Source organism: the organism of the source record quoted next, unplaced genomic scaffold, assembly GCF_019419815.1.
Source record: "Pyrus x bretschneideri cultivar Hongxiangsu unplaced genomic scaffold, Pyrus_bretschneideri_v1 Contig2, whole genome shotgun sequence".
NCBI lineage: Eukaryota > Viridiplantae > Streptophyta > Magnoliopsida > Rosales > Rosaceae > Pyrus > Pyrus x bretschneideri.
Genome location: NW_025999501.1, coordinates 10,864,241 through 10,889,848, shown reverse-complemented (window position 1 = coordinate 10,889,848; position 25,608 = coordinate 10,864,241). Strand labels below are relative to the sequence as shown.

The 25,608-nt window shown below is 36.3% G+C and overlaps 3 protein-coding genes across 3 annotated transcripts; 2 read left to right on the top strand and 1 right to left on the bottom strand.

Moving 5' to 3' along the window:
* Positions 1–1,368: 1,368 nt before the first annotated feature.
* Positions 1,369–3,371, top strand: LOC103930155 (mitoferrin). The gene is given in 3 exon segments (XM_048583527.1): positions 1,369–2,114; positions 2,117–2,499; positions 2,914–3,371. Coding segments are annotated over 3 exon segments (978 nt in total). The 5' UTR covers positions 1,369–1,729; the 3' UTR covers positions 3,124–3,371.
* Positions 3,372–3,386: 15 nt separating this feature from the next.
* LOC103930154 (uncharacterized protein At5g01610) lies at positions 3,387–5,369 on the bottom strand. Its single transcript, XM_009339449.3, has 3 exons — positions 5,113–5,369; positions 4,666–4,720; positions 3,387–3,986 (listed from the first exon to the last, which is right to left on the bottom strand). The coding sequence occupies exons 1-3, from the start codon at positions 5,197–5,199 to the stop codon at positions 3,616–3,618; spliced, it is 513 nt and encodes a 170-aa protein (XP_009337724.1). The 5' UTR covers positions 5,200–5,369; the 3' UTR covers positions 3,387–3,615.
* Positions 5,370–19,834: 14,465 nt separating this feature from the next.
* On the top strand, positions 19,835–21,704 carry LOC103930152 (abscisic acid receptor PYL4). The gene is given in 3 exon segments (XM_009339447.3): positions 19,835–20,507; positions 20,509–20,742; positions 21,329–21,704. Coding segments are annotated over 3 exon segments (684 nt in total). The 5' UTR covers positions 19,835–20,066; the 3' UTR covers positions 21,338–21,704.
* The last annotated feature ends 3,904 nt before the right edge of the window (positions 21,705–25,608 follow it).

Genomic DNA, 25,608 nt, shown 5'->3' with positions numbered 1-25,608 from the left:
AAAAGAAGAAAAGAAAATGAGCATATCAAATCAGTTACGCAAGGAATCTGCAAAATAAACACGACTGCATGCTTGAATTTTATGCAAGAGCTTGTCTAGCTAATATACGATCGATGTGAAAACTTGTGGCTCTCTCACGTCAAAATATCTTATTTTGGAAGAATGGATGACCCTTTTGGAAGCCTTGTGGAGATTGATGTCGACACCTGCATGTCTCATTTTCTACAATGGAAGAGTTTTCTCATTCAATGACTACATCATGTCTATGGTTGTGTGCTAGTCGCATGATGTTGAGAATTAATACAAAAAATGTTACATACAACGGATGCATGTAGACTTTTTTACATCTTCACAGCCACAATACATCTTACAACTTTTGTCTTGAGAGCCTATAAGTCATGGTAAAGAAAAGAATAATCAAGAGTGGACTATGCATGGAAAAATAGAACAGGTCAGTGATCATAACAACACTCTAATTAATTGAATCTCAATACCTACGGTTGTGGAGGTGCCACATAGCACTCCTATCGTAGTTATAATGGGAGCCCCATTAGGGGATTTTCCCTTATGAGATATTATGCTTTGGGGTATGGCCTTTGGGATTGAATTGAAATGCTAAATTTTTGATAGGGATGGAACCCGATTGTGGTAAGACTTATGTGCATGTGGACACAAACGAAGATTGAAGCTTGTGGATAGCACAAGCATGGCATACCATTTGTCCTTAAGCTTATAAAATTGCTTTCAGAACTCAAACACTAGTTAATGTGATGTTTACATGCGGAATATTCGTAAATAATACTTCTCTCTTTCTAATATAATTTATTTTACAAACGATAACGCGGATGAGTTAAATTGTTAGTTGTTAGGAGGATTGGTAGGGATCGAACATGCACCAGAATGCATAAGCATAGTGTCGAACGTAGGAAATATTGTTTGAGGTTAGCAAGAATAGCACGCATCGCGCAAATTTTTTTAGATGGAATAGCATGCAAATTGGCATTTCATCGAGCCTTGATAGACCTGAGGTCATTTGCCAAGTCATATTTCATGCATGTAGACACATGCCAACAACTTTCGAGTGAGCATGTCGATTAATGTCAGTAGCTTTTGAGCGAGCATGGCGCAAATGTCAATGCATGACGAGTGAGCCTATCGGCAGATGCCATAACGATGATAATCGAACATTATTGATAATATGTTAACAATGAGACCTTTATTGACGAACAATCAGACTGTTTCATAGCCGGACTAGCTTGTGGAATTCTTGAATTAGTATAGGACTTCAAGTTGCAAACTGAAACTGCAAGTTTATGGGAAAGTACCAAAAGAAGAAATGAACTTTAAAGGTCACATAGAACACAATAGTTAACAGAAAACCAGTTACTCTTTTTAGACACATATTAATCTCTCTCAGTTAATTTCGTTCTATCTGTAATTGTCTTCTGATCTTAATGTGTAAATAAATGTCATTCAGTCTCTTTTATTTCTCTCAAAAATCCACCCAAAAACCAAAACTCTCTCTTCATATGGAGACAACCCAGTATTTCACATTCAACCGGAAAGCGATTCCCAAACTCCAATTATTCACTCCATTTTTCAAACTCTCCAACCCCATTCGGATTACAAGCACGAACAAAGTTTCCATACTCGAACTCACTTTCCCTGGTTTTTTTTCTATAATTTTCTCCTCGAAATTTGACCCCCATCTTGTCCTACATCACTCGCCATGGCCACGGATGTCTCCGCCGCATTCCGACCCGTTCCTCAACCCCACGACTTCCACCCTGAAATATCGGTATCCCCCTCCTCCGCCCACGACGGCCTAGAGTTCTGGCAGTTCATGATAGCCGGCTCCATAGCGGGCCTAGTTGAACACATGGCTATGTTCCCAGTTGACACCCTCAAAACCCGCATGCAGGTTTTTGGCGGGTCCTGCTCCGTTCAACCTATTGGAGTTAGACAGGCCCTCGGCTCGATTCTGAAGCTCGAAGGCCCCGCAGGGCTCTACCGCGGCATCGGCGCAATGGGGCTCGGAGCAGGACCTGCCCATGCAGTTTATTTCTCAGTGTACGAGATGTTCAAGGAGTATTTGACACGTGGGAATCCCAACAGCTCGTGGCGCATGCGGTTTCTGGGGTGTTTGCGACCGTTGCAAGCGACGCGGTGATCACACCGATGGACGTGGTGAAACAGAGGCTGCAGCTGCAGAGCAGTCCGTACAAGGGAGTTGGGGATTGTGTGAGGAGGGTTTTAGTGGAAGAAGGGGTTGGAGCATTTTACAAGTCGTACAGGACGACTGTCGTGATGAATGCCCCGTTTACTGCCGTCCATTTCGCTACGTATGAGGCAGCGAAACGAGGGCTGATGGAGGTGTCGCCGGAGAGTGCGAACGACGAGAGGCTGGTGGTTCATGCCACTGCAGGTGCGGCTGCTGGGGCTTTAGCAGCGGCTGTGACCACCCCGCTTGATGTTGTGAAAACTCAATTGCAGTGCCAGGTCAGAACTTTTATCAATCAATTTGTTGCTTCAATATCCTTGTTTTGTTTTGTTTTGTGGCACATGGATATGTTTGATCCAATTTGTATATATGACTTTTGTTGGGTTTGGAATCTGGATGAAGGAATATGCTGTTTTGTACCACAAAAAATTAGTTCCTTGTTGTTCCGAAGCGAAACTTACCAACAATGGGGATCTGTTGTGGCAGGACCCATGCCACTCACGCATTGTCTTATGTCTTAATCTTCTCATTTAGAAGTGCATGATTGACTGAAGATACCTGACACAATGGCATTCTTTTTTACGATAAAGTCCTAGTTGCTATGAATTTCTTGCTACGCAAGGACTGGAAAGATTGTATTTGTTGCTTTCAAATTCCCTTAGTAGGCCTTGCTTTCACTTTTTTTTCCACAGGGGGTTTGCGGATGCGATAGATTTTCGAGTAACTCGATAGGGGATGTTGTTCGAAGCCTGGTGATGAAGGATGGATACCGCAGTCTTATGCGAGGTTGGATTCCAAGGATGCTCTTCCATGCCCCTGCTGCTGCAATTTGCTGGTCAACTTATGAAGCATCAAAAACTTTCTTTCAAGAACTCAATGGCAGTGACAGTTCCAGGAACTGATCAAGCAAGTTGGTTCTGCAGAAACCTTACTCTGGATTCTCACACACTACAGCAGCAGCATCGGAGTTACTGATGCACATATTTAACTCGGTTGAATGCCCTTGTTCGTGTAAATGACTTCACCGGGAAGAACTCGGTTCAGGCAGATATAAATATATACTGCCGATTATGTGCTAAAAATAATAATGTAGATATGAATTATCAATCCAAGGGGGAAATGATCATTTCCAACCATCTAGTTTAGTTAATATGTTGGAGAGGGATACACAAATGATTTAAGTTGATATGTTCGAAGCAAATTCCCAATACGATACATAAAACCCGGAAACATTCTACAACCATACAAAAGATGAAATATTAACTACATCAAACCGTTCTACGTCCACATGAAACAAACAAGAGTTGATTAAACCAGAATTCATACAAGCCAAATGGTCGAAAAGATCTACAAACTAAAATACACGATAATAACTTATGAGCATTTTGACCTTGTTAAAACTTTTCAACAGTAATTCCGTCTCTTTGAACCTCATAAGCCTCTCTACTCCTACTTCTCTTCAACCCAGCTGTGAAATGGAGCTTCGATCGCTCTGATGTGATGCATGACACATTTACCCATATAAGCACCTTAGTCTTCATCCCCTGTATGTCTTCTAGCCTTCCTTTCTTCAAATATCCAGTTACAGTGGTGAAAAAACGCAGAACAGATGAATCTCTGTAGCCCACTTCACAGACAGTCGGTATGTAGACGGTAAGTTTCCCAGTCTCCTCATTAAACTCATAGTTGGTAGCATCACGAGGAAAGATTCCTATTGCCAAGTCAAAATCCTTTAGAAGCTCAGGCAACGGCTTTTGCATTTTCCCTGCGAAGGTTGCTTAAATTGTAATGGAGATTTATCAAAGTAACACAGACCTACACGAGGACTAAAATCCTAATAAATTCTTTTCAATTTACTACACCAGTAATGACTCTGTCACACAAAAATAAATGACAGAACGAATATAGAACTAGTCTACAGCCTGAACATAGCAGTTTATACAATCCAAACCTAGAGCTTGGAACTTCGAAGCACCATTCTGCCCTCCCTAGCAGCACAAATACAACTTATATCACATATTATTTTTCTTTTGCATTGTGCTATTTCAAGAAACCCCAGCAGCAAGTTCCTTGCTTGAACTCCACATACGACATCTTGAGAGTCGAGCAAGTTAAAGCCATATGAAAAGGGTTATATAATTATACTCATATCTACCAAGCACCTTTAAGATTAAGGAACAAACCATCTCAAGAATATGACCCAACCGTTCAACCACAACGCTTTCTACAGCTCTGGCACACCCGTACTTTCGCCAGTATCCGCAATCACACTCACTTTTAATTGCCACTACTTAGACGTATTACATATTAACCACATGAATTAATGAATTAATGCTACTACAATGTCCAAACTTTCGGGCTCGCAAAGTCAGCCATATTACAGCAATATGTGAGGTTACTTTAACTGGCAATGTAAACAAACATAGCCAGCAGAGAAAACTAACCTTTGAGTTTATTAACCAACCATTTGGCTCCTCCTTCGACACTGCTTTGCAATGACTAATCATTCCACAAGCAACGTTAGCGAAAAAACCGTCATAAACCGAAACCAAAACAAACGAACAAAAGAACCCAAATTTGGGAAAGTATTAATCTTGACAATTAATATATGGAATCAATCACAATTCAAATTTAAGAAGAAAATAATTAAATAAAAAATTTAATCTAAAATACGATTACGAAAGTGAGTCACACCCAGACAATTCAGATCGTGTAAAGAAATCAACTTTGTGAACCCAAATCATTATTAACAGGAAAAAAAACCCTACTTGGAACCTAAATCAGATTCAAATGCTCAATTGAATAACATATTAAATTAAATTGAGATCCATAGTTATATGTGTGTGTATATATATATAGAGAGAGAGAGAGAGAGAGGGAGAGAGAGGTACGTTGATGTCATCCCCGACGGAGGAGAGCTCCTTGGTGGCCTTCTGGTTGAACCAGTAGGATCCGGCCTTGTTCAAAATCTGATCCATGGAAATTCCCTTCACACACTCTCTCTCTCACTAGAAGGAAACCGATCAGAATGCTGGAGAGAGAAGAGGAACTCTGGCTCTCTCTCTCTCTGGCTTGGCTCTGATGGCTTCTCGGAAATTATCTCCCACACCTAACTGTCCATTCAATTTTGGGGGAAATTTTTAAGGATGATGAGTCGACTCGCTATCACTCGTTGAATTTTCTCTCTCTTCGTAGGCACGCCAACGCCAAGTCGTTTTATTTTATTTCGTTATTTCTTTTTGGGCATATAATTCATTATTATTTGGTCTCTTAATTTGTCAATTTGTCGTTCTATAGTATAAGCGTCTCTAACATTGTTTCGACTATGAACTTGGAAATTTTCATACTTGAATAGGAGTATAGGGATGGTTGATCACGTCATTCGTAGAGCATGATGTATGAAAGTAAATGTGTTATGTGTTTTGGTTTCACTCAATTTTAAGCAATTATAGTTGATATGAGAGTTGCTGTAGTAAATCAGTTGTACTCAAGTTCTCTTTCCTGTGTCGGGAGACACAAAATTTTGTAATTTGTTTGACTTATAAGTTTTCGTATATCAATATTCCTGGTATAGATGTTTACATTATGTGAGTAAAGGCATATAATTTTTCTTGAACACCATTTTGTTTTCGAAGAGAATCGATTTCATAATTGAAAGTGCCTCAATGTAGCTCCGATTTTCAACATCAATTAGTTTTCAATCCAAAACAAAATTATAATCCAAGAGAAATTTCAATTCGTTATCTTTGTGGAGACTCAGAGAGGGTTGAGGAGTATGAACGAGTCTTGAACAGCCACCAACTATGTGAAGGCAGGCGTCGTCTCCATTGGAACCACGAGTTGAGGTGAGTCTAATGTATGTATCTGAACTCATTTATTTAGATTTCAAATTCCTTAGGTTTTCCATCGTTGTTTTCCAAGTGTTTAAACTTGAATTATAAGAAAGCAAAACAAGTTTATATTGATACAAAAAAAACTTCTCTCCGAGGTGAGAGTTTTCTCTTCACATTGAGAGTCATTCTCACTATTTGTGTGAAACTTTTAAACTTAAACTTTTCCAGTGGCACCAGCCCTAACTTCTGCTGGGGTCGGTTGTCGTGTCATCTGCTCTCCCCTTTCCTTTTTTTCTCTTGCCTTTACTATTGTTTCTCCCAAATTTTAACTCCGGTCTGTCCAATTCCTCGATCTCTAAAGGTATTCCTCATCCCGGCTATCCCTTGGTCCGATCTTCAGCCATGTTTCCTATTAAGATCGTGTGTAGAGTTCCGGTGTTTCCAACACCACTACTTTCTCCCTGTTATCGGCCTGTTTTCGTGGGCTTTTTTTCTGTTTGTATTTATTCTTAGACCCTTGTTTTGTTTGTTAATAGGTATTTCTTGGGCCTTGTTTTGCTTGTAATTTTGTGGTGGTTGTTTAATAAATTCTCCCTTTTACACACCAAAAAAAAAAAAAAAAAACAAACCTGAATTATAAGTGATTTTGCACTGAGTTTGTAGAATATGATTATTTGGTGTTATGGCAAATTATAGTTGTATATCAGAATGTTCTTTAATTTGGTGATTTTGCACTGAGTTTGTAGAATATGATAATTTAGTGTTATGGCAAATTTAAAGTGTTTTTCTATAACACTCATAGTTGTATATCAGAGATTCAGAATGTTCTTTAATTTACTATATCATCTTTACCACATTTCTAAAAAAGCATATGACAAAAAATAGGAACACAACATAATATCAAAGTACACCTCAAAAAATAAGCCAGATCTTGCTCCATCTTTGTCACCCTATCTCGTAATATATCTTTTAATCCTACTAGCACAGAGAATCACTGGAAGTTCCCAGGCTGATATCGTGGTTTTGGCCCATGGCAGCATTTTGATTTTGACTTTGATTGGTTTCACACTCAAGGGTTTTGGGTTTTTGATCGAGAAATTTAGAAGAACAGTCTGAGGGAGAACAAGGAATAGGGTTTTCCTTTCTTTTGATAAACGTTATTAAGGACTGAGATTATTAAACCCTAATATTTTCTTTTCTATTATGTTTTCTAGCCGTCGGATATAATCGAGACGGTGGGATTAAATCTGCACATTTTTAGAGCTTAATTAGAAAACACACCTGCCCTGCTCTTCAGAAAAAGAAAAAAGGAGTTGTGCGGCTGATACCGAATGGCATGGGCTACAACCATTAGAAAGGTGTATGAGTCTTTTGGTGACTCCAATATCTTTTGGGGATGGCTGCTGGAATAGTAAGGGAAGAAGATGATGCCCAGGGTTTTGTAATTGTCTTTTATAATGTTTAATGCAATTTTTTTTTTAATTTATGGAAGTTTTTTATTTTTCAAGTAATTAATTATAGAAGAAAATTAGAACATTAGAAGGTGTTAGTGTTATTCAACAAAAGTGAAGAAGTTCTGTAAAAACATGATAAATCTCAAGGGATGTTGGTTTAATTAACCCTATATTTATATGTACATACTTTTGTGTAAAAAAAAAAAAAAATTTCCTTTTCATACATTTCTCATTAATATGAAAACATACACGTTTTTCAACGTACTATATACATATAATACATGTATCTACATACTTTTCATGTTTAACACGTAATTTTTACTCTTCTTAAAAAAAAAAAAAACAACATGTATTTTTCACTATTTTTTTAAATATTACATATAAAATTCGTGCATTAAACACATATATTTAACATATTATGAAAAAACATTAAAAATTATTTATTTTTAAATAATACTTTTTTAAAATTTCATATCATGACCAAAATTTAACTGGTTTTTAGGAAAGTTTTAAAATAATATAAGTAGGTATTGTTCACAACATGCTATACTCGTTCTGTATTTTGTAAACTATGCTAAATAGCTAGATAACTCACTTAGTACAACGGTCTAATGATATTACTTTTCACTTATAAGTGAAAAGTCTTATATTTGATTCTCACTAAAGGTGAATTTGAACCACATTATTATGACTTGGCTAGCTATTATGAGACTTAGCCTACTTCCCCACCCTTTAGTGTATTTAATATCATTTGTTAATAAATAAATAAAAAAAGGGACACTTTGGATATGGTCCCTAACTATCAATATTCTTTGACTGAAACCTTGTTGGTTTTCAATTTTTGATCGAAGTTCCTGAAATTAATGTGATAATATATTTATATGTAGGTTACTATATTTTTTTAAATTAAAAATTGAAATTTATAGTTGTTTGTATTAATGAGATTTTAAATAAAAAAACTCATAATTTGTGGATTAAAAATATTAAAATATAAATTATACTCTCCAATATATTGTGTGTGTGTGTGTGTGTGTGTATATATGTATGTATTATAAAAATATGGGTACATATTCATTAAAATTAAAAAAAAAAAAATTATTGTACCAAAATATGGGTACATTCTTTGAAACCACAAAAAAAATAATAGATATTAGGCTTAATAACATTAGTAAATTTCTTTGATTAAACTTGACATGGATACATTCTCAAATCAAGAAAAAGAATGTACCCATATAAGTTTAAAAATGAATTAGAAAATAATTGAATAGATTTTTTATATATAAAAAAGGTACATTTTACTACAACAACTTGATATAAAAGGTACATTTTAGCTGACTAGCCGTTGTATTTAAATTTTTTTTTTAAGCAATCCTGTCGGTTATAACCGACAAGAATACATTTAATTTTTAATATAAATATATTCCTGTCAGTTATAACCAACATGAATGCTCTATTTTCTGGCCAGCCTTCTAGCCCTCTCCGATTCTGTGGGGCTCTCTCAAATTCCATAGCCCTCTGGCCTAGCCCTCGGTTGGAGACGGTTTTCGGGCTATTTTCGGCCCTCTGGCCCTCTGGACCCTTCGGTTGGAGATGGCCTAATGTTTCCATATTTTCGGCCGAAGCTCTGGCCTAAAAAGATTTTGGGTCCTTCTTTGGTTTTAATACACAAGTGTGTCACCACGTCAATTAGATAGGTTGACGTAGAAAATATGTGAAGTGATTTGTTTTTGCCCTATGGATTTGATTCTAATCAAACAATTATGCAGCCAAGCAAGGAACATTTTCTCTGCCTAGGTTCATTCTCTACCTTGAAGGTGGCATTGAACGAACAATCAAAATAATGTGAAATGGTGAAGGTGAAGACCGAGTAAGAAAGTAAAAGAAATTGAAAATAAATGAAATTAAAATTAGTATAATAGCAAGAAAATAAATTAAATGAAGACGAATGCATAACAATAAGGGTGCTTGAAAGTAAAAGAAACTGAAAACGCAATGAGAGAAAAGAAATGTGTAACGTAAAGAAGTGCTTGAATTAAATTGCGTAAAACCAAAGGAATTAAAGAAATTTCGTAATCTAAATTGTATTAATCAATGAATTAAAATACCAGTACGGGAAGTAAATTGCATAAAAATGATCTAGATTAGAGCTACATTATGCTAAGATAAGAATTGAAGAAAAAATAGAATGACGGATTTGATTAGGGATGCCTTCCTCTTCTTCGAAGCTTGTATTTATAGAGAATATGTAGGAAACCCTCTCTTACAAATGACTCTACAATGTATGCCTAATGCTCTCTAGTACGTAGAATGTAGAAGTGAACTAAATAATTAATCTGTAGGCACTGGCGGTTTCCTTAAAGCAACTCCACCATTGCAAAGGCCCCTTAGGATAAGTCACTATTGAATAGCCTCCAATGAACAATAACTGTTTTAATGAACAGTAACTACCTTCTACATTTCCACCCCTACACTGAATAGCCATGGCAATAGACAATAAAATATTAGTATTTTTTATTTTATAAAATAATTAAAAAAAAATTTATTTGTAATTTTGAATATGATTTTTAATCGGTCTCGTTGTACCACGTGTCATTAAATAAGAAATTAAAACCCAAAGTATTTGAGAAAATATAAAATTATGGTGTAAGTTGGAAGATAATGACAACATATTTATAGAAAAATCAATTTTTTTAATTTTAATTTTAATTTTTCTGTTTTTTTATTTATTAAATTTTTTACTTTTATTTATTTATTAATTTTTTACTTTATTTATTAATTTTTGACATTTTTTTTATTAATACTTAATATTTTTATTAATTTTATATTGTGACTGACGTCAACTTTGCATCACCTCCACCTCAGGCTCTCAGGTCACCGATTTGTGTTAGGCCTGTCGCTCAGGCCCCCTCCGATGCTGAAGCCCGCATGGGCTGGAGTTCATTACCCCAGCAATTTGGTTCTGTGCAGTCCACGGTCCATCGAGCTAAAGCCAACGGTGGACTTGCTCTTAAGGGGCAAGTGGCGTCAATTGACTCTCCAAACTCCCATGAATCTCCATAAATGACTTGAGTATTGCCCCTTTGAAGGTTGGAGTTGTCCTTCATGCATGTCCTCCAACTACATGATAAATTGCCTCAAAGAGGAGTTGACGTTCTTGTTATTTTTCTAAAATATCAACTTGGGCATTATATTCTTGGTACGCATTTAAATAGTGAATTTTCTCAATTGAAAAGGATTGGTAGTCTTGCAAAAAAAAAAAGGGTGGAGATGGGGAGGAATAGAGTGTATAATCATGTTGCCAATTGATTGGTTTTGTTTCTACCGGTTGCTACTGCTTCGGTGGAGAGAGCTTTTTCCGCTTATAATATTGTAAAAAGTCCATTGCGTAACCGAATGGGAAATCAGTGGTAGAGTGATAGTATGGTAGTTTATATAGAGAGCAATGTTTTTTCGTTCATTGATAATGAAGCTATAATGCAGCGTTTTTAAAATATGAAAACGCATTATGGACAATTGTAACTTGTATTGTTATTTATTCTATAAATCATAAATGATGGAACTACGAACTGAACAACGAGGCTCATTTATGAACCTATTTATACATGTAGATGAGCCTCGTCGTAAAGGTTGTGTCTCAAACTTGAAGCGACAAACAGCACATCCTTACTTAATTCGTACTTATTGATACTTCATATATATAGCACGAAGGGATGTTCTCCTTCTGGTCCATGTATATTGCCCATGTTTTAGTTCGTACCTCTTCTTTGGGAAAAGTTGCTTCCGAACAGTTGAGTGAATCCAAAGTCCATACCTTTGTCAACACTTGCTAATCTCCTGTCCTCTGAAAATTAATAGCATTTGGCATCACAATCTTGGACAAGTTGGGCATCCGACTCATTATTCATTATTCATACAAAACTTCATCCCTTGAAATGCAATGGTTAAGATAATTAAACACAAAGAGCCACCTTGAGAGAGATTTTTCAATATGCTCGAAATATAGTTGGTATACCAAGTGTGGCCATGTAATTGGTTGATTTTTTTCTTCTTCAAGTTTCCAATTAGTTATATTCTTACATTCGGTGTACCGAACAGTATTTCCAGCACACTGAAAAATTTCTCACAACTTGAAAATGATTGACAACACTATATCCTAAATCTTTGAGTGATGGCCAATTGCTTATGAGCTTTCGAACACTAAATTAAATATCAATCATGAGTGAGAGAGGAAATAAAAGAAATATACCGATTGGTACGTTAAAGCCAATAGAGTAGGCACAATTTGGCGTTAGTTTAAAAGGTCCGAAAGTAGAATAAGATAGCTAGCGACCACAATTCATTAGGTTTGTTTTTAAATGTCAAGTGGAAGCTAAGCTAAGCAATGCTTTTAGAAGAATGGAATCAATCTAGAAGAAGAAATCAAGAAGCAAAGATTGAATAAAGCAATTTGATTAGTATTTTAAAAAGAAGAAACCAAGTGGGTTAAACTTTAGTTGAAAGATATATATCGAACTCGAGGTGAACACATTGGCACACACAAATTTATATGTGGAATTATCAATATAATCATGTTGTTTATGTTCATTAACACTTTACCTCGAGATCTTTCTTAGTAACGATTCTATTTTAGTCGAAGTGTAGAAAAAAGGGAACGATAGAGTTAAGGATCACGATTCCTACAATACTTCAATCAATTTCAGTTTTTGTTTTAGTAAAACGTGATCTTGCTAAAGAGCTGCTCCTACTTTGTCATATTTTGATGATATAACAACACATATTAGATAATATACGCAATGACCAAAAACGCCATCGTGTAAATTAACCAAGATTAGGGTTTTTCACTATAGAACTTTCAATTTGATTAGGGTTGTGGAGTTCCTATCCAAAGGACAGTCATGAATTCGAATTCTGTATGGTCCAATTCCTTCAAATTGAAGCAAACTCTGTTGCACCAACCGGTGGTCCGGGCAATACCCTATGAACCCTCACTAGTACAAAAAACACTTCGCGTGATGCAGGTACTTCGTCACGCAAAGTCAAAAAACTGTCGCGCCAAGGCAGTAACAGAAGGGTTTGCGCGACGAAGAAGTAACCTACGTTGCGCAAAACCTTTTTTTTTGTTTTGGTCAAAAATATTTTTTTTAAAAATTTTTTGATAAATATTGTAATTAAATTCTAAACAATAATTAATTAACCAAGCAAAAATATTTAATTATACAATATATGAAAATGTACATACAAGATGTACAAACAAAAAAGAAAAAACTACAAGTAGTCGTCTAGGTTTGATACATCAGGCTACTGGGTATCGGTAGGGCGAGGTGGCTCTAAGGTCGAAGGTGGAGCAAGATTAAGTGCTGGTAGCGAGATTTGGAGGCCGGACATCTGTATGGCTCATACAAGGTCTCTTACCATCCCGGCATAGGTCCTCATCTCTTCGCCCTAAGCCTTCGTTTGCGTCCTCATCTGTTCGGCCTGGGCCCTCATCTACTCTTCCTGGATCACAAGCTGACCCCTTAGGATTGTCATTTCCTCCTTCAATGCATTGACCTCTGCTATGTTCGATCTGGAAGAAGAGGCACCCGTCTCACGAACCCGTGCTTTCCCTATACATCGAACAACCTTGCCATAACGACGACTGAAGTTCTGATCCAGGACATCAGTCATGATCTGAAAACCTACATCCTCGGGTACCGTGATGTCCTCGATCGGGGTATCCGGGGGAAGCTACGATGTTGCTTCTTAGAGAAAAACAGTGCTCTTTTCCACCATAGCTGCTCAGTGATCACATTGCCAGGTCGAATGTAAACGTCCTTAAACATGTCGATCTCTGGGAACTTAGAAGCCTCCTGAAGAAAAAAACATTAAGAAAACTTTATTAATCAATAATAATAAATCAATTGTATAAAATTTCAAAGTTAATATACTTTTACCTGACGTAGTGCCTCAAGCCTATACGAAAAGGGCATCGAACTGGAATGGTAGAGAAGTTTCTTTGACTCCTAAGCTTTCTTGCCAGCAACAGATTTCTTCTGTTAAACATACAATATACATGTTAGTGCTCCCAATCCTCTGGCCGATCCTGCAACTCGCTTGGAACATGTAGGCGAGCAATCTCCGGATCATCCCATCGCTTAAAATACATGTGAAAATTGTTCTTCCAATGTTTATACTGGGTTGCTATGGTCCCCTTTAAGTAGGCCATGGTCTCGGGGGATATGTCCTGAAGATCATAAATGACCTACGAATATGAAAAACAATAAAATAATAGAAAGAAATTTAATAATATTAAGATAATATATTTTGGTTTTTAATATTTGTAAACAAAATTAAAAAAATGATAAAGGCTAAAAATTAATATACTAACCGACAACTTGTCTCGCACCAATTTCTTCGTCTTCTCGGGAATTTCTGCCCAAGACTCCCACCGAAAAGGACAATTTTGTCGAATAACAACACCACAGCTACTAGTGACGTTGCTATGTTGCTGTGAGGTAGCCTATCCATGATGTCGCGGGTCATATGCAATCTTGATCTTGGAGGAGGCCTAACGTACGCTTTATGCCTGCTTCAACATTTGATTAGGCCCCCTGGTTTTTTTTTTTAGCTAGCCAAAAATACTTAAATGCTGAAAACCCTAAGCTTAAATTTGTACAAAAAATTCGACACAACCTCCTGTAATAGTATAACATTTCCCAAAACCTTAAAACAGTAAAATATAATTCACAACCTGCAACACATTTTTTACAATCCAACAAATTTTCACCATCATAAAAATAATAGTTTTAAAATGAAAACAAAATACAACGTAGTATACTTATCGTATGTACAAACACCGTTTTCCCATAAATTTTTTAGCTCATCAACCAACGACCACAAATAAACATCAATGGACTTTCCTGGATCTTCGGTAATTAATAGAGTCAACATCATGTATTCTTTTTTCATGCACTTCCAAGGCGGCAGATTATAAGGAAACATGACAACCGGCCAAGTGCTATGGATTTGGTTTAAAACCCAAAACGGATTAAATCCATTAGTGGCAAGTCCCAATCTGACATTGCGCAGGTCAATTGCAAAATCAGGGTACATCCGATCGAATTTTTTCCATGCCTCTCCATCTGCAGAATGCCTTATAACATCGTCATTTACCCGTCCTTCTTTATGTCATCTCATGTCGGTTGCGATATGCATCGATATGTACAATTACTGCAACCTAAGCTTCATTGGAAGATAAGCTTTACTTTTTGTGGAATCTTGGTCTTTCTATTTTGTGATGTCATTTTAAACCTCGGCTCATTGCAGACAAGGCATTTATCCAACTGTTTGTTCTTCTTATAAAACAATATACAATTATTTACACATGCATGAATTTTTTCATAGCCCAATGCGAGACCCTTCAACACTTTTTGGGCACTTTTATGATCTTCAGGTAAACAATTCTCCTTTGGAAGCATCCTCTTGATAACTCCCAAAAAGTAATCAAAACACTTGTTTGTTTGACAAACGAAACTTAATCTTGCCATGCATCAACTCCACAATTGTTGTGAACACTGAAAAGTTCTCGCAACCCGTATATAATTCTTGCTTGGCATTTTTTAATAGTTTTTCATAGTTTTTGAATGCCTCACTGTCCATGGTTGGACAACCGTCATCTTCCCCTTCCTGATTGGTGTTGCTCGAGGCGTATGGATAAACGTCATTTAGAATATTCATAACTTGTTCACTAGGATCCACATTAGATTCAGCAGTCTCCACTCATGTCACCTATGAAGACGAAGCTTGGTATAATCGTTCTCCATGATGATACCAAGTAGTATAGGTCTCCATCATCCCATTTCTTACTAAATGAAATCGAACATTCTCGAATGTCTCCCATATTGAGTTGTTACACCTCGTACACGGACATCGGATATAAGTTGAACCTAGGTTGTGTCTGTGTCTAGTTGCGAATTCAATGAACTCATCTATTCTATCCAAGTACTCAACATCACATCTATTATGATTATGTATCCACTATTTGTCCATTTTGTCTGCAATCCTAATAAAAGTACAAGAATTACAATAACTTCAACTATTGTCTTGTCACCTTATTCCTCTGGTAAGGGCCTTATCCCATTCAGGAATGCACAGTTATGTGCCGTAATTTATGATTCCAATGGATTAAATTTCGACGTGGGCTAATTTCGGCAGCATCTCCGTACAGTTCTTCAAGTGCACACTGTAGATACATAATATCCACCGTGTACTCGAAGAACATTATGAAATGTTACCAAAAGTTCCACTATCGAAACCTAATCCGTGAACCACAAATTACAACACATAACTATGCATTCCCAAACTGTCCAAAAAATGGGACAATTGAAGAATTAATTGGACCGCAGTCATGCTTTCGCATCCATGCACAAAATCCAACTAATTATTGAACGGGAAACTAAGCTTTTCTTGAAAAAAGGGTACGAAGTTAAGTAGTATTAACTTCGTACAACACAAAACAATTTTGTACGTGATGTACAAAAATATGTGCATACAAATAAACTAAATCACAATAATTACTAAAACTAAATAAAATAGATAAAATTAATAAAGATTAATTAAAAATTCAATCCCAAAAAACTCCACCATGACCAAAAAAGGGCATAGCATGCAGGCAAAGGTACACAATAACAAGTTTTTTTTATCTTATTAGTTTTCGTATTTAATTTAATTTAGTGTTTGTGTTTTTATTTTATTTTTGTGATCTATTGTTCTTATAATTTACTTATAAAATTTTGTGTGTCACTTTACTTATTTTCTCATATTTTTCTTATCATCATAGTGTTTAAACTCCTTCAAATTAATGGCATTTGTGTTTTTTTGCACTAATTATTTTCTTAGGTCTGATCAGATTTCTCTAATTGTTTTTCACATTTGCATGCAAGCTTTACCTTATGTTAAAATTGCAAAGGTTTATGTTTATTTTTTTATTTTAATTAATTAATTAATAGTTATAGCATAAAAACTCCTTTAAATCCACAAAAATCTTAACTGAATTCACCGCCTGACTTGCACAGATTGATATCGAAGTCGGCAATAGCAGTGGTAACTGTGTTGCAACACTCATGTCTCTGTTATAGCTAAAGCAATTCCATAATTTAATATGAATTAAGGTGGAATTTTTCTTTTTACCAGCAATGGTCTTTCAGCATGCTCCAAAACTTGTGCCACATCTATCATTTAGCATCCCGACCATACAGAGGATAACCCAACAAAGAAACTTCAAGACAAAGTAGAAATTATACCTTGACAATAAGAAGACAACCTGAAGGAGTTCAAAAACCCTATGATGATAAGAAAAATATATCAGTCGCAACCCAAGCAATGGTCTTTCAGAATGCTCCTTCAAATTATACCAGTCACAGCTCGGATGCCCTATAAATTATACAATTATATCAGATCAGAGTCTCCTCATGTAACAATTGTACATAAATCAATAGGGTTTGGTTCCCTTCCAATTAAAGCTATAAATTCCAAGAGACCATACTGCTAGAATTGAATCAACTTGTGGTGAGGCAAAAACATCCCCGCAAATAGCTGCAGTTAGCATTTCATTCTAAAAGCCATCAACAAGGAAAGATTCATTTTTACAACGGAAAATGAAATTCAAAGCTTTCAATTTCTACACGTTCCTCTTGATTCAATTTTTACATGTTCCTCGAGTCTTGTCTAAAAAAAACAAACAGATACACTAAATCAAAAAAAAAAAAAGTCATAAAAAAATAAATGAAATTTGAAAAGTAGCAAAATTGTAGAGAAAAGAAAGCTCTCACATTTGGTACGTTTAAATGGTTCTTATGGCAATTGGGTTTTCTCAGTTTTGAGTGAAGTGTTGGAATTGGAGTGATGAGTGTGATCAGGGCGGCTATGGAGGTCTACAGGTGAGGGAGAGGGTTGGGATGTCTGTATTTTTCCTTGTTCTGTCCTGGCTTTTGACTTGTGTTAGAATAAATGACAGACGGACAATAATTTCTGGTTTCACTTTGCGCTACGCAAGTGGGCCTTCGTCGTGCAAAACAGCTTTGCGCGATGCCAGCCTTTGTCGCACAAAGTAGTTTTGCACAACGAAGGCCCACCTACGTCGTGCAAAGCAGTTTTGTGCAATGAAGGCCCACCTGTGTCATGCAAAGTTGGGAAAAAAACGGTAAAGATCCTTCGTTTGGCGCCAAAATCTTGCGCGACACTTTGTGTTTAGAGTCGCGCAAACACACTTTGCACGACGAAATTCGCTCCGTCACGCAAATTGATTTTTGTACTAGTGCCTCATTTTCTTAGCACTTGAGACAAACACCCCCATGCAAAAATGTCATATATGGTGAAGCTTCTATTGATATAGTTTAACGTGAGGGTCATAGTTTTCCCATTGATGTAGTTCATGAAAATTGCCTGACAAACGTAATCGATGTCGTCATCTCAGGAAGGAAACTGAGGCAGCGAATTCCCAACCTTCTCTAGCAGGAGGGCAAGTAAACAACAAAAAACTAAGAGTAGCGGACAGTGCAAAACCCGAAAAGAAATGAGCTTGTTGATCTGAGAGTTTTTTATAAAGCCCAACCTACCGTAGAGGTGAATCGTGTCTCTTCAACCTCTCCAATGGATGACCTCTCGTCCTTTTCAGCAAGTGGACAATCAATTACTTGTCATAGCAAATGAAGAAATTAAAATCAGCAGCCAATGAGATCCTTGAATTAACGGCTGATTTGGTGGTGAATGAGCCAATTTGAAGGTGATTTGCTGTATGAGCACTGAGCAGACTGACAAAGCATTGCAGATTTTACCTAGTTATTTAAACTATTTGGTTTCCGACTTTATAAACACATCCACAATGCACAATGCTATATTTTAAAATCACGAACTAAATTGATAAAGCGAATACGTTATCTTAAGGGGTGTTTACTTACGATGAATGAGAATTATAATTACTTTGATTCTTGAGTTCTCTATATTTATTAAAAAATAAGTATAAAAAAATGGTTCTTATACATATATTTTGATAAATATAAGGAACCACGAAAAAAAAAAGGTAGGAATTTTGCCGAAAATGTTAGATCCAAATCAACATTTCCTATTTTCTATTTTTAAGTTTTCTCATTTCTTAATTTTTCATTTCTATTAAATAAATATGCCTTCAATTTTTATTTTATTATTATTAAAGTGAGGGGAAATACTCGAAAAGAATAATACTTGCATTTCCTCATGGAGGAATGCACATATCCCACCTTTTGTAATTAACCTTTCTTCCTCGTATAAACTTCATTATAGAACCGTTCAGCTTCTTAATCTTCATTTAAAGATCCTCCCTACACAGAAGTTATACGAATCAGAAATTGTTTAGTTATTTAAATATATCAAATAAATAGACGGTTCCTCATAAATATTTTATTTGGTACTCACACCGTCGATTAGTTCCATAAATTTAGATAGCTAAACAATATCCAATTCCAATGATTTTTTGCAGGGATAATCTCAAATAAAGATTAAGATACTAAACCGTTTCGATTATGAAATTTATATAATGAATATGTGTTATTCGAAAGAAGTGAAATATGTTCATCTCCCATAGAGGAACACGAGTACTTCAAATTAATGCATACATAGAAATCCAATACATTATTCATTATTCTACTAAAATATTAAACCACATATAAATAAATATGCCTTTATTCTTATTTCTTTCCTAACCTTTTCTATTTCTAAATTTTCTCATCTTTTTTTTCCCCCCATTTTATTAAGTGAAAATGCTCTTATACTTATTTCTTCTCCCGTAAGTATACGGCGAGTGTGCCAATCTTGAAGACTTGAAGTTGTGAGGACCAACAACCATACAAATTTCAGCTATAAATCCTAAAGTAATCAAATTCATGAGTTGGAAAACATATTTAAATGAAATGATAACTTAATTAAATCCCCCGCATTTTTTTTCAGGGGGGTCAACTTGGGAAAATTTTTAGGTGTACCGGGTACACCAAATTTTTTTGGTGTACCCTCACTCATTAGAATTTTTTTGGTGTACAAAAAGTGAGGGTGCACCAAATTTTTTTGGTGCACCCTCACTATTATGAGTGAGGGTACACCAAATTTTTTTGGTGTACCGGGTACACCGAAAAATCCCTCGTCAACTTGGAATCAAATCAACTTGTGGCTTATTTATCTATAAAAAAATAAGTACAGGGCTAATATGGTAACTTCAACAGATCAACTTGTGTTTCTTTTTCCCTTTTTTATTCCTTTTCTTATTGGCTTCAAGGACCAACTTGTTTCTATTTTATAATCCCGTACATGAACTTTCCCCATTTTTACATTCACTAATTCTCGGCTTTGAAAAATGCAACTAACTCATCTCTCTGTTTGTTCGTCACAGAGAGAGAAAGCTAGAGTCCTTAAGAATTAAGATCCCCCCCCCCTCCCCCCGGGGGAAGCCAGAGCAAAGCAAAGAGCCTCCCTCCCTCTTGGCAGAAGAAGCTCTCCACCCATAAAGCTACCCAGTTTGCATCTGCTCAACTCAAGCGTGAGATTACTCAAATGCCTCCCAACCCGCCCAAATCCTCAGTCTTGCTCCACCGTGTCCACACCGCCACGTCGGCGACATCAAACATGGCGTCGTCGCAGTACCAAAACCAAAGAGGCGGAGGAGCTGCTGCACTGCTACTCAACAACAATAGTAATAATAATAGTAAGAAGCGGGCCACAGTACCAGAAGTGGTGGCGCGGCACCACACGCATGCGGTGGGTCCTAACCAGTGCTGCTCGGCCGTGACTCAAGAGATCGCTGCCCCCGTGTCCACCGTGTGGTCGGTGGTGCGGCGCTTCGATAACCCGCAGGCGTACAAGCACTTCGTCAAGAGCTGCCACGTCGTTGCGGGCGGCGGCGACGTGGGGTCGCTGCGGGAGGTGCAGGTGATATCGGGGCTGCCTGCGAACAACAGCACGGAGAGGCTGGAGATCCTTGACGATGAGAGCCACAGTCATCAGCTTCAGCATGGTTGGCGGGGACCATCGGCTGTCGAACTACAGGTCAGTGACGACGCTGCACCCGTCGTCGAGCGCAGGCGGCGGAACGGTGGTGGTGGAGTCGTATGTGGTGGACGTGCCGCACGGGAACACAAAGGATGACACGTGTATTTTCGTGGACACCATTGTTCGTTGCAACCTGCAGTCACTCGCTAAGATCGCCGAGGATATAGCTAGCAAGACGCAAGTAATGATGATAGTAATCATTTAATTAAAATTAATTAATCATACTTTGGCTACTTAGCTAATTAATTAGATCCTCCTTCTTTTCTACATACATGGATTTATTAGGCTCATCAAATCGTCGTGATCGAATGTCTATGATCGAGGTTATGAGCTAGTCATCTGTGTTTGTCCTTTTTTCTGGCGTTTCCGCCATTGATTTGTGATTTTAATCCGATGAAACAGCTTCAGTAGTTCAAGGTTTAAGGCTTTAATCAGTGCTATTACTGTGTGTGATATAAACTAATTTTGGAAAAATTGGCCTAAATAATCACTTTTCAAATTTCAATGGCTGAAAAGATCAATTTCAGTATGTGTTGATATCTAGTCGAGATGTGGTCAATATTCGATCATTACTGTATCGTCTATATTTGATCAGTATATATGTTGTCGATTATTTTATGGTTTTGTTCGTCTAATTGGAATATGAGAGAAATTTATAATGGCATGCAAGAAGACATGATCTGAAAAAAAGAGCAGAAGCCATTCTGCTGCCTAATATTTTGGATAATATTGAACTTTTTTTATTGATATGGGTATGGTAATGGCAGTGCTGCTGACTACTGAGGCAGTTGGCAGCTGCATGGCTAGGCTTCTCAACAAGAAAATTATTCATCCGGCGTCTCAGCGTGCATTTCACAGCACTGGCATAATTAAGTTAAGAGTAAGTGTGTAGTTTGTGTAAATTCTTTGTGTATTATATTTTGTAATTAAGTTAATTCTCATTGTCATGCGCTGCTATCAATCTATGTTGTCGTTATGAACTCTTAAGTCCTGAAATATTAACTTTGTCGTTTAATGCGCGGGAATGAGTTGCGCGTCTATTAGGGTTTTGGTTTAGGTAACATGCAATGTAGATGGTATTGTATTAGTTAAACATATACGATGTAGATTAAGTTGTTAATCAGATTGATATCTTATTTATTATATAGGGAGTGAGAAGATCACTTCTCCTGTTGTGTCTTGTATGATTTGCTCGGAGAGATTAATTAGTGCATCGGGAATACGGTTTGATACGCAAAGTGTAACACAATTAGTTGGAAACATGAAGAAAAATTTTTTTAACTAAATGCATTGTGACACTTAATGCACTAGATCATGTTTCCAGATTTTTGATTCGCAAAAAGATAAATTAATTATATATAGTGCTGATTAATAATTAAGGTTTGTGATGAAGTAGTATAATAATGTTCTAAAAATGCTGTTAGCTTTCTGTCGCGCGTTTGCTCGCCAATGTGGACACAGAAATGAACCTAGCTAGCCTTGTTTGAATAAACAATACGGCTTTGACATTTTAGGTCCAAAAAATACAGCTAATGTATAAAAACCATAAAATACAGCTAATATATTGTATGTATTTTACTACATTGAAAAACAGTATGGGCACCAAATATAGAGCAGAACGTTACCCTTTTCAAGATTCAAATACTAAGAAATCGGAAACAAAATTAGAGATAATGAAACTGATTTTCATGCGCTCATCTTCTTATTTTCTTGCATACTCATGTTTATTTTTAGCATTTGATTCGAATAAATCAAATGGTGTGTAAAAGAGAAAATGGATTGAGGAGCAGAAATTATTTTCCTATCTTGAACTACTAAGAAGTTTTTAATTTTGAACAAAATGATAGAGAGATAAAAGTGAAGAATTATATTGAAAATGAAGCCGGCTAACTACCTTCAAGAGATTTTTCTCTTTCAATTGTTTCATTTGTCCTCGCTAATCACGATCAAGTAGAAAATGACATAGAGATAAACGTTTCTTAAAAACCCTAGAAAAACCAAGTAAATAAAGAAGAGAACGTGAAAGCATATATTGTCGTATTGTATGGGTGGTATCGACAACCGAGAGGATTGAAAGCATGTATATGCAGAGGTTGGACTGTTGGGAGAATATGTATTTACATTGAAAAATGGTGAACAACGCGACGGGAATCAAATAGCTTAGCTGCCTCTTCCCTTGCAACTTGCTCTTTTTGATAACTCAAACAGTTGCTATCAGCTAGCTGTTCTACCAAAGAAAAGAGAAGAAAAGGAAGGATACTTGCAAAGCAAACTATGAAGTTGTTGCAACTTGCTCTCTCTCTCTCTCTAACGGTCATTCTTTTCGTTTAAAGAAATGCAAGTTGGCGGGGTGTTGGTCGATCGATCGGTATCTGTGGCAGAAATGTGAATGGTGAAGTTTTGAATATATGTTTGAATGGAGACCGATTGACTGTACATCTAATCTGCTTTGCAAGTTGGTAAGCAAGTGGGAGGGAAGAGAAGGCTCTCTCTCTCTCTCTTTCGTGTATTCTTGTCTACCTTTCAATTCCTTCACGCCACCCAATTATCAGTATATGACCCATTCCATCCATCTGCCCTAAAGTTAACTCTTCATATATATGAACAAGATGCTTAGACTGGTACATCATGGGGCTGGTATGGTTTTTCACTTTTTGCATGGAAATTATGGACTAGTATATAAGAGAGATTACATCATCACTCATGACCTAGCAGGCTAGCAGCTGCTTCCTGGAAAAACCATGATGCATCACGCATGTCACAATTAGTTTGTTTGAAGCAAATAATAAAAATAGGACAATGCTAGGGAGACCAAATTTTAAATTAAATTTGCAAACTAAATGACTTGTCACCAATATGAAATAAGCACATTAATTAACACGTAAGTAACAATCCAATTATCAACAACCAGATCATTTGGTTTACAAATTACTTGAAAGATAACGAGAAAACAACACATTATACGTACTCATAAGCTTTTATCTCAAAAGTAGGGATAAAAACACCTAAAATACTTGTAAGAATACAAAGTAATTGTAGTATAACAGCTCTAGTAAGGTCGTTCTCTACAAGTATTGAATGAATAAATTGTGTAAAATCAAATCTTAATTAATTACTTAAAACAAAGTTTGGGAAAAGGTTGATTTTGATATTTAAAATAATAAAAACAAATTTAATAAAAAAAATTAAATAAATCGGCAAAATAAAATAAACTAAAAGAAAACAGTTTTTGAAAATAAATTGTGAAAGCACTAGGGTTCCACGCATTACCTTAATTAACAATCCTATATAATTCTTCCAATTACTTATGAATTACACATGTATATTTTGAAGGTTAGGTTTTCCTAAAGTATGCCTACTTGGACCCCCAACATAGAGTGTATATCAAACATGCAACTCGTCTGTGGTATTTAGATCAAATCTAAACATGCATGGCTCATTAAGTTTTGTGAAACCTTTTGAAAAACCATGCAACCCTTAAGATGTGGTATTCATCTTAAGTGAACTTGCACATATTAATCACAAGAAGCTTTTGTCAATTTTAGGGACCAACCTCCGACCAAAATTACATCAAATTACTTTTCTAAATATCCTAATGGTGATCAGGCATTAAGACAAATATATAGTTTAAACACGGTGATTAATAATTCAAAACTTGCATGCATAATATCATAAGTAAATTGAAAAGAAACTACATATTCTTGCCAAAGCTCGTAGCCTCGCCCTAGCAAATGGAATTAGTTATGAACAATCATAAAACAAAATATTATAAAAAATATGAATAGAAAATACTTTGAAAATCAACTTGAATCGTCAAAAGCTCTCTAAGCCTAGCAAAGTTCTCCAAAGTAGTGCATGTGTTCTCCCCTCCGAAACCCTAATGGCTGAAAAGCCTTATTTATACTACTACACAATTAAAATCCTTACTAGAAAGGTCTTCAATAAACTAGAAAACATAATAACTTCGGAGAAACTAGGAAACATAATCCTAATCAAATATGGCAAATCGGTCCAGCCACAAATCAGTCATGTTTTGGATCCATATCTACTCCAAAATAGGCCCAAAATAGCTGGATTTAAAGCTTGAAATATTCTAAAAACTTCTCCATAAGGCCATGAACCCATCAGAGGTCATCTTGGGCTCTAAAACTCGCAATTAAGCCAAAAAACGTCATTTTCCAGCGCCGTGCACTACTTTTTTATTTCATCACCAGAAAATAACCTTTTGGTAGAAAAAATCCCAAATTTTGATACGAACAAGCCAAGGGACACACGAACATCTTCCAATTAGAATCACTCCAAAATTCGTCCATGTGGCCACTTTTTTCTCAAGAAGAATTCAAATGTCCTACATTGAAAATATAAAGCAAAGTATCAACATTCTATCAAAACATACTAAGAATAGGGTAAAATATATAATATGAAATTGACTCATCAAATCCAGTAAACTTAAGCAAAACGATGTAAACGAAAAAGAAAATGATTAACCAGTCAATATATTCAATCAATAGGCAGGACAAAAATCATTGAAAAAGAAAGCAAATTTCACAGCGTAAGCAAAAGACAACAAAATAAAAGATATCCAAATAACAAATAATACAAAAACAACGAATTTCATAAAAAAAAAAATTGAAATAATGGTCGGAAATAAGAGCAACCCAGATTTCAAATACAAAGAAAAACATAGAATCAAAGCAACAAATGGCAATTGTCAATGATGCGTGAGAGAGAGACTAGCGATTTTATTGACCTGCTCGAGTGAGCGAGCAGTACCCGAAATGGAAGAGATCGTAGATCCCATAGTGTAGACATGAACAAAGCGGTCCAACTAATCAGCAGGATTTACCAAACGAGGATGATTGAGCAGGATGAGGATGAGGATGACCAAGCAACTCTATATTGAATATGGTCTTAGCAATCCTCTAGGTTTGGGGAGGGGGTGTTTCTCTAAGACCTGCTTCTAGCAAGGGAGTTAGTCGGCACGAGTCCCCTTTAATCTCATTAAACATAGTCCTTGCATGTAAAAAACACGGGACTACACTAATAA

Excerpts from the sequence above, each read along its gene's own strand:
- LOC103930154 (XM_009339449.3), bottom strand. The coding sequence starts at position 5,199 with ATGGATCAGATTTTGAACAAGGCCGGATCCTACTGGTTCAACCAGAAG. Across the intron at positions 4,721-5,112 it reads CCGTCGGGGATGACATCAAC|TCATTGCAAAGCAGTGTCGA; the intron begins GTACCTCTCTCT and ends TGGAATGATTAG. Across the intron at positions 3,987-4,665 it reads GTTGGTTAATAAACTCAAAG|GGAAAATGCAAAAGCCGTTG; the intron begins GTTAGTTTTCTC and ends CAACCTTCGCAG.